This window comes from Lepidothrix coronata, unplaced genomic scaffold (genome assembly GCF_001604755.1).
Source record: "Lepidothrix coronata isolate B3197 unplaced genomic scaffold, Lepidothrix_coronata-1.0 Scaffold1, whole genome shotgun sequence".
Taxonomy (NCBI): domain Eukaryota; kingdom Metazoa; phylum Chordata; class Aves; order Passeriformes; family Pipridae; genus Lepidothrix; species Lepidothrix coronata.
The window spans coordinates 9,293,348-9,303,282 of record NW_016690181.1 but is presented as its reverse complement, the minus strand read 5'-3'; the positions used below and the strand labels follow the sequence as shown (position 1 = coordinate 9,303,282).

Below are 9,935 nucleotides of genomic sequence, written 5' to 3'. Positions count from 1 at the left end.
GTTTCAAATACCTTTTACAGGACACGAAGCACAAAACTGTAGTCAAAGATAAGAGAATTAACACGTTTTTGTAACACTGTTTGAATGTAAAATTTGACATCTTTTCATATAACTTCTGGGGTTTTATTCAAATAACACAAGAAAACATTTTGTCTCACAAAGAAGCTTCAAGTTTCAAAAATTACCTTGTGGGAGTTAACAGCTGAAAGCTAGAGAATTTCAGACAAAAGTGCACTTTTGATAAGGTAAAGAACACTTTGCAAAAATCATATTGTTATTTTCCAGATCTATCTAATCTGAATTGTGAAGATCATGTAATGGCTGAATGTCCTTAGCAAATGATAAAAAGTATCAAATAAAATCTACGAAGTTGAGCTTCCCCATTTAGCTCCATTAACATTTAAGAATTGCATAAAATAGACTTTATCCAAGCAGTTTTTGATCAGACACCCAAAGACGAGGCTAGACTATTATAACTCTACTGCACCTGACAAAAGAGGGTAGGAAATAGAAATAAAAGACACAGCTTCTGCTTCTTGCTTGGATTATGAATATTATGCTACACTGAAGTAAAAAGAAGTTTGCTTTTAAAGTGGTGAATGATAAGTGTATTGCATTGTTCAATAGCTGTCTTGGCTCCACATTCAAATTCATGTATACACTTTGTAAAAGGAGCTTCAGAAAAAGGAACTGTAAGTATAACTTATTCTATGCAACATCTGTGACGCTCTTCTTACTCAAAGATGAATTTGAGGGACTTTTAGTGAATAAACTAATTTGTTGTAGAGCAAATACAATTTGGCTGGGGGGAAAAAAAGGAACTAATATTGGAATCTCTGTCTTGTAATTCAATTTTGCACATCTCAATGCCAGCTGTAACTACAACTAAGATAAGCAAATTGGTGAAACTCCACTGGTTGTAAATTAACAGGCCAGGGCTAGTCTAATCACTGGAGAGAGCTGAATCCCTAGCCTTTCTCATATAATCTTAAAAAAGTGCAATCTCAGATAAGAGAGCAACAAGGAACTACAGTAAGAGTTTTGGCAGTTCCTTTTATTCTGATGCTAGAGCACGGGGCATGAGTCAAAGGGATTTTCAGAGGCCACGAGTGGCCTGGACCACAGGGAGCTCCGGGGATCGCAAGCAGGGCAAAACTGCTTGAAGTCCTCAGTATTCCCAAACGCAAACCCCAAACACGGTGAATCTTGCTCACCAGCATCACACGCAGGCATTTGTATTTAGCGCTGCTCCTGTACCTGTCTGTGATCACTTTAAAGTGATCTGTAAAGCGATTTGTATTCACTTTACACTTTCTTCACCCCCCTCCACTCCCGAGCCCTCGAGCAGCTGCAGCGGGCGACAGGCGCAGGCCAGGCTACCCAGATCTGACCCCTCTCCCTGCCCAGCTCAGAGCTCCCCTCGCTGCCCACCAGCCTTCCCAAATCCGCGGTAACAAGAGATAATTGTCCGCGCTGTCAGCTCCCGGCAGCCTGCGTCGTGCTTCCAAGTACCTCTAATTGGATTGCTGTAATTTCTGCCCTTCCTAATGCAGTGGGTGGCGAGGGGGAAATGACCCGGGGGAGGCGGGGGAGCGGGGAGTGGGCGGCTCTGGCTCCCCCGGCGCGGCGGTGCCGCAGCCCATAAAGGGCGTCGGGAGCGGAGCGTGGGCGCAGCTTCGCACTCGGGCTGTGGCCATGCAGTGAGTGCCCGCCGTGGGACACGTCAGGAAGAGCACTGCGAGAGGCAGAGCGCCGCGCCCCAGCTCAAGGTACTCCCCTCTCGACCCTTCTCCCAGTGGGAATTTGGGTGCCGAGCCTGGGTAACCAGAGCCAGGAAGGTTCACCCGCACTTCCTACCCGCGGCGAGGAGTCTCCTGTGCGCTGGGGAAGGCAGAGCGTTTACCCTCGTGCGGTTTCTTTCCAGATGCAGAGGTGCGCTAGTTTCCTGTTTCTGTCTTTAATCCTTGGTGCCACCCTCTCGGAAACATTTGGGCTGGTTTTCTCAGTAAGTATCCGTGTCTCAGGTGCCAAAGTAGCTATAAACCTCCCAGGTATATACGCTGTATTTAGACAGCAGTTGCAAAAGATGCAGCACTCAAACCCGTTTGGCTATAAACTAGGTGTTTTCTTAGCTAAGAATTTGGAGATTTTAAGTACTAGCTCCCTTGTAGTAAATACTATGAATAAAAGGGTGTCTAGTTTGTAGACCAAAATTGAATGGACATCCCATCTGACTCAGAAAAGGTGGTTGTACATAGGGGTTCTTTTTATAAAGAGGCTGTCATGTAAATCTAAGCAATTAAAAGAAAGCGTTGCTGTCTGTTAAGATGGTAATAAAAACTTGAAGCATAAAGGCAAAATTTCTGCCTCTGAAGTCTGATTTGCAGTTTCACTTACATGGTGTGAAATCTTCATACTGAGTTCATATCTTCATATAGACATGGATGTCAATAGCAAAACTGTAGACTTAGATGGGGAGGGGGCAAGAGTTCACCATTAATATTTACTTCAATATGTTTGGCTTTTTTGTTTGTTTTACTTTTTTTTTTTTTTACAATTTTTTCTTGATTTTGAGCCTTTGGAAGACTCTGCTAACAGAATGTCCTTTTGACATTTGACACTGTGTAGGTCATGTAATAACATACTTGCTTTTTTTTTTTTAAGGCAAAAGAAAAAAGGGGTTGGACTTTGAATAGTGCTGGTTATTTACTCGGGCCACGTAAGTAAGGCACTCTTTTTTTCTTTATATCAAAATGCAAAAGTTGTGGGGTTTTTCTTATAATCTGTTTCCTGTAGTGTGCTATTCACTTTTCTGTGTACAGCAATTTTGTCTAAACCTTCAAGGATGAAGAAACTCATTTGGGAAAATATTTGTTTAGATGCTTGTTACATGCCTATGATAGAATTGTCTTAAACAACAGCTGTTCTTTTCTAAAGCAGAGTCGTGACCTGAGGCTTTATGTCCAGAAACATTTGTGCTCACTCTGTGCTTCTGGACTGTAATTTTCATATGACAAATTCTTCACCACAGGAAGTGTTACAAAATCTTGTATCATCTTATATCATCTTATGTCAAGGGAAGAATGACAAGATGTGACATTTGGCACTTTCCTATGTATTTCAGATTTCACCTTTAAATCTTTTCTAAAATTGTTTCACCACTTGGCTTTATTATACTACATTTTTTTTTTTAATTAAAGCACGATAAAATAAAACAATAACATGCAAACTTATGACTGTGAAAAATTAAGATAAAAGTGTTCAAAATACAGGAACACTGGATTACAAATGCAGATTATAAGAAAAGTAATGCAGGGCTAGTCTCAAATATTTATCTTTTTACCTGTTCTTGTCAATGTAATAACAGTCATTACCAATGTTTCTCTATCTTCAGTCTCAGTAATACATAGACAAATACTACGGACACTTACTATGACTTTCTTCATTCTCTTCAGCTAACCCTAAGGATACCTAAAAAAAAAAGAAAAGCTTTATGCATCTTAAATATATTAACTGGTACTGTAAATGTCTGGAAGTATATTTACTTCGAAGCAGGTCTAAGCAAATGGGAAAAAAATACTGCGGGGAAATGTGCCATTTATCTAAGTGCCATTTATCTAAGACTGGATAATAGGAATCATCCTTTGTTTCAGGTCGTATTGATCAGCTTTTACTGATAAAGGAAATGCCCATTGCAAGGGGGAGAGAAGAGGCACCAGGGGCATGTAAGATAGTTTCTGAAGGTTATTCATGTAAACTACCTGCAGTTTTCTTTTGAGCAAACTCATCAGCAACATTTTCTTACAGATAAGGGAGAGAATAGTAAAAGCAACTTCCCAGTTTACATGCAGATGTACAGGCTTACATTTTCTTTACAACTTCTTCTAAATTCAGTAATAGCTTCAGCAAGTATGTAGCACAGGTCTGGGTCTGTAAACAAGATAAATCATAAGAACAAATTTACAAGAAAGGTTATTTTATTTAATGACACATTAACTGCTTCTCTGTAATTTTGTACATCAAAACTGCCCATCATGATCTTTTCACTGAAATTCATGAAAAGCAAAAAATGTAATAAAAGCGGTTGTTAAGTCAATTAACTCCTCTGATTTTTTTTTTGTTTTGTTTTTTAATTTATCAGATGCAGTAGATAACCACAGATCTTTTAATGATAAGCATGGTTTCACTGGTAAACGTGAAATACAGCTTGATGAGGATATTAAAGCAGGTAACAAAAATCTGAAAGCCACTATTGTTGATTTGTTTTTAATGATTTGCAATTTATTTACTATTAACTGACTACCTAGATACAAGGCTATTCCTGCACTTTAACAGAAATCCCAATAAACACGTGAAAGGAAGAAAAGTGACTTTTGGCCATTTGGTGTGTTCTTTGTATGGTCATAGTTTAAAACATGGTGCGTTTTCCTAGGCACTTAGATAATATTGTTGCTTTAAAGGTATGATAGGTCATATTGCTTTGAAAAAATCTTTTTTTTTCTTTTCATATGTTCAAATAAGTATTTCAAATGTCACCTTAGACACTCAAGGGTTTTTTTTTCTCAGCAAAGAAGTGAGTTGACAAAGGCATTTTTCAGTAACAAAAGCTCAAAAAAATATAAAGTCTCAATATTTCCACTGTTTAAGCAAAGTGGATTATCATCACAAAAGACTGAGGATCTGGTTGCAACTGAAGTCAAGTCAACATAATGTTTTGATATTGCATGTGTCAGAATTTAGTAAATATCAATGAAAAGGATGCAGCTTAGTTCTGGATTTTTCATACAAAGCCAGGCCTCTAATGTATGTCTAGATTTCCTTTATGAAGAGAAGCTGACAATTTTTAGCTTTATTTTAAACACCTATTTCAGGATAAGTTGCAGAAACTTCTAGAAAAGCCTATTTCTTTCTCCTGAGGAGAAACTAAACCTGCTGCAAACATCTAAAGTGAGCTGGTATGAATCTCATCTTTAGACTGTTAAAGAGTGACCACAGTACTTACTTGAGTACTATTGCATTCATCACTGCACTAGTGGGGGAGGACAGAGCTTTTGGAGGCTATTTTAAATATACCCAGCACAATGCAAGTGTAGTTAACACTAAATAACTTCATAAATATAGGTAATATACTTGATTGCTATCTCATAGACTTACTTACTTTCTAAAGAAAAGAGTAACATCAATACATTTCTTAGTTGTTTCCATTTTCTGAATGACTTTTTAGTTCTGGTACATAGTTACATAGTGTGGTTTTGTGTGTGGTGGTTTTTTGGTGCTGTGCTTTGTTTGTTTTGTTTTGGTTTTGTTTTTTTTTGTTTGTTTGTTTGTTTTTAAGGAAAAAAAAAAAAAAAGAGGAAGCACCCACTTTTTCAAACGCTGGTGTAAAAATAATATTTTGCCAGTCAGAAACAATGTGAAAGGAAGGTGGTTGTAATCTAACAATGGAGTTCGCATTGCAACATGTTGCCATTAGTGGATATATTGGATCCTTTGCAGGAATATGAACTCTTAGATTTATGGAACTCTTTTGCCAGATACTGTTGTGCCTCCACAATTACAGGTAAACCCAACCAAACATGTCAGGATTAGACTGGAAACTCATATTGCTGCCTCTGCTATGAACCTCATGCTTTTCTCTTATGAAAAGTTTTCTTTGAAGCTGAAGTTTATTACAGAGTTCCTACCCAAAGGAGATTTAAATACAAAAACAAACAAAAAAAAGGCAAAAGGTAGTCAGAATCTTATTTTAATTGAAAAGGAAGATTTTTTTTTTTTTTTTAGTTAATTTTTTCTGATTATTTACATAGGCACTTTAAAATGGCAATATACACACATTATTGCTGTAAAAGAATTAATGCAAAGGACTGTGCTCTCTCCCTGAAGGAATGCTGCAAAATTCGTAAGCTCTCCAGATAACCTAGAAGAACTTGCAAGCTGTATTAGGGACTTAACACTAGGTCCAGAAAAATAAAAGATCACTACAAAACAGCCTTCAATGAGCATAATTAGTCAAATCTTCAAATTACAAGATCATAATTTTTTTTTTTTACTTATTTAACTTATTTTATACAGAAATAAGGTCAGTCACAGAGTATAGAGAAATACACAAGTACAATATGCCCAAGCCACTTAAGAAAAATATTTATCCAATGAATATCACATTGGTAATAAAATTTGGGTCAGAAAGTGACTAATATAATAACCATAACAAAATTCTATAACAGATTAGGTGGGGGAAAAAAGTTAAGGAAAAATTCAAATAATGCAAGTATTACTAATGTAAATAATAGCAACATCTTTGTGTCAGTTCAAAGACTGGAAGACAAGACTTCTAGCTGCAAGCACGTTAAATACATTCTCAAATGCTTATTCTCAAGATACCAAAAACTTTTGTGTCCCTTCAACTCTCATCAATGTTTTTTTAATTTGTTTTGCAGAGCTCCATCTGCCTTCTATCTGGTAGGACAGTATTGTCAGTGATGTGATAATGGGCTGTTGGTACTGGCACCCATCTCTATGCAGAGAACTAAAAATCTTGGGGCAATTACTTGCCATTTGTTCTCTAATACAGGACAATTCTCCATCCGGTTGGAAAAAAGCAAGATGTCTTCCCTTCCCCCCTCTCCCTCTCTTTTTTTTTTTTTTTTTTTTTTTCTGCATTAACAGATACAGAAAGCATCCTTCTCAGCCTCCTAAAGTGCAATAACAAGCTCCCAGGACTCCATTAGGCCATTAAAATAGCATCAAAAGGCCTATTTTCACTAGATCAGAGACGAGTATATTGGTTTAGATACCTGTGTAAAAACATACCTCTCTGGGCTTTTAGAAAGACACCCAGGCCCAGCTTTTGGGCTACAAATCACTTCTATATCACTCAAGAGGCTTATTTGGAACAAAATCAGGCTATGTGAAGAACTTTTAACTGTTTTGTGAAGGTGACGAATTTGTCAATTAAATTTAACCTTATCCCTTCAGTCTCAGGTTAGTGGACACGAGAGAGTTGAGGACTGAGGAAAACTTTTCTGCATCAGAACTCTGAACACTGTGACCATTAAGGTGTCAAAGCAGCTGATATGCAGCAATGGCATATGGAGCTGGGCAATTTTGATTCTGAGAAGTGCAGTTACCACCCTTAAAGGGGCTTCACTCTTCCCTGAAATGAGGTTTTCCATTAAAGATTTTAAGGAAGAAGGCATTTCAGGTAGCTTATTTTCAGAGTACTTACAAACTTAGCTGAGATGTCACATAAAATGTATCTTCATACCATGTAACACTAAGTGACAACCAACTTGTTTTATAGGGAATCTTGGAAGACCACTGTCTGATGAAAACATTATGCGTACAGTAATCGAATTTTTGACTTACTTGCATCTTAAAGGTTAGTGAATGCCCTTTAACCTTTCACAGCTTCTGGTACTGAGAACACAAGAGTATCCCTGAGTGTACCAGTCTGCTGCAGATTTGAGTGTGCAAGATTTTGAACAGCACCTTGGGAACACACACAGCTAGTATGCAAAACTACAGGTCAATGAATATCTGATGTAGCAGAATTCTTATACCATTCGGTCGCTTGTTAGTGGCACAAGAAATACCTCTCCCTTTTTGCATGTATTCCACAATAAAGGTGTATCATAAAATTGCAACAACACTAAGATGAACGTTGGCAAATAGCTCAAAATGCTGCTAGTAAAATATCTGTAAAGTCTCAAAATTGTGACAAGAATTGTAATGTTGGGCTTGCAGCTGATTCTGTAAGAATGGTAACTTTATTATAGAATTCAGTGAAGAAGAAACTTGTATGTTTCTGAGTTTTCATTAGTTTTGCTTTAAAAAAATGCAAACATACACAACTTTTAGCTTTCAAAAACCTCTTCAGGGCTTCTAAAATTGTCTGCAAAATGTATACAAATATGATATATAGTTGCAAAGAAAATGGGTAGAAAACAATTATTCTAATGAAAATGTCTGAGCATTTTTCTGTCTCAGAAAGTTGACCAATTCAATAAATCAGTAACTTCTGTATTCTTACTTTTGTGTACAACAAATTATAAGCAATTTTTGGGGCAAGTGTATGCTGTGGAACTGTGTGTTACATATGTGTTTTAATTTCATTATTAAAAGAGACTTTCAAGAGATCTGTTCATTTTTTGCATATCTAGGATCAGTTTTTGGCATTGTTGTCTGAATTATTTGTAGCTACCCAGGCAAAATAATTCTCCTTACTGAAAGTATGAACCCAGTATTTTTTGCATCAAATTTGTATCGGAAACAAAACCTCTTTATGGTTAGTAATAAGGGCCTGAAATAATTCATATATAAATATATATATATATGTAAAGTAGATTATTAGCCTGTATGTTTACTGTGGACAATGCAGTAGCTTGTTTCTTGTGCCACTGTGCAGAAAGAGCCCCAAACATTCTGTTACTCTACTCTGTGAGCCTAGGAAGTAAAATCAATATCTGAACACAACAAAAAGGTTGTAAAACAAGTAGAGCTCAAGCACATGAGCTCTGAGTAGGCAAAAAGCTGCTAAATTGGACAAGAAAAAAAAATGCATCTCACAGAAATACAAGTTACTTCTTCCCTGCAATGAATGAGCAAACAAGGTTCCCTGTTTAGGATAGTAATGACAAACACCTGCTTTTATTCAGAAAAGATGGTGGTATTATCTGTCCTTACTAAAAAAAAAAAGAATCTTCAGATCATATAAAATGGCTTTTCCATGAGATAGTTCTTATGTTCCCAGGTTTCAGAAGACACAAAGTGTTATTGCATTATATTAACAATATTTATTGGCAAGGTTTAGTACAAACTCATACAAAATCAGAACTGTAGATTTAGCAGGTAAAAAACATATTTTTTTAATGGTAGAGATGCTTTAACATTTTTTCTCAAATGAAACTTTACTACAGTAAGTATATTGGTTTAGAGTGTTCCTTGGTGGGGGGAAAACTTGCACTCATAGGATTCAGATTCAGGGAATAGTTAGTTAGATTAGACATAAATTTTAACCTGCAAGCTAAAGGCAATATTTTAACTGCTAAGAAATATCTTGACAAGATCTAAAAGTGGCCTTCAGCGCTTTTTCTTGAAAATTTTTCCCTCCAGCTTTAAATGCTTCCATACAGAGCAGTCTGTAGGATGGCAGCCATAATTAAATAGTATTAAATATTTCGAGATACTGGGATCCAGCAATATCAATTGACATAATAAAACAGGTATAATTTAATTGTTGTTCTGTCACTGCTGTTTCTAGAACAGGTGAAATTAAAACAGGAAGATATTATTAACATTCAAAAGAAAAAACCCAAGAGTTTATGAATTAAAATATGAAAAGTTCAAAGATTTTGCTCTTATAGTTGAGAGCACAAAAATGTAATAAAAATGTATACTACTGTAACTGGATTTCATTACTTAATTGCTAGGATAAATATGTGCTAATTAACTTTTTTTAAAATTTTTTGCAGAGTTGGGAGCACTTGACAAGCTACCTACACCAGAGGAAACAAACCAGTCTTGAAGAATGTATTTTTATTTTGTTGCAGTGTAAATTTAGACTGAATTCTAAACAAAAGATGGAAATGAGCTGACGTTGAGAAGTATTGTTTGCATTAATCTGATAAATGGTAAATGGCATTCTCCCCTCTGGTTTGTTTGTTGAATTTTTTTTGCTTTTTTTTCCCCCCTTCTCCTGCAATGTTATAGTGTATAATTTTGCCTTGGTAAAATTTTTCTGTAGGTAAATGATAAAATAAAAATAAGAGCAACTAAATTGTTTCATTTTAAAATTAAGTATCTACCAGCACACAATGTACCATATACAAAGCCCAGGTTAAATTGTAAGATTACACTGCACCAATACTCTGCAATATTAGAGCAAAATAAAACATAAATACTATATATTGGGTACTTTAGATAACACAAAAAGAATG

The 9,935-nt window shown here is 36.2% G+C and overlaps 1 protein-coding gene across 2 annotated transcripts; it reads left to right on the top strand.

Moving 5' to 3' along the window:
- The first annotated feature begins 1,658 nt into the window (after positions 1-1,658).
- Positions 1,659-9,644, top strand: GAL (galanin and GMAP prepropeptide). Of its 2 annotated transcripts, XM_017807158.1 has the most exons (7): positions 1,659-1,769; positions 1,925-2,005; positions 2,665-2,719; positions 3,654-3,725; positions 4,142-4,228; positions 7,301-7,378; positions 9,471-9,644. In XM_017807158.1, the coding sequence occupies exons 2-7, from the start codon at positions 1,925-1,927 to the stop codon at positions 9,521-9,523; spliced, it is 426 nt and encodes a 141-aa protein (XP_017662647.1). In that variant the 5' UTR covers positions 1,659-1,769; the 3' UTR covers positions 9,524-9,644. The 2 variants fall into 2 exon arrangements, with proteins under 2 accessions (XP_017662647.1, XP_017662640.1); XM_017807151.1 differs by lacking the exon at positions 3,654-3,725.
- Positions 9,645-9,935: the final 291 nt, after the last annotated feature.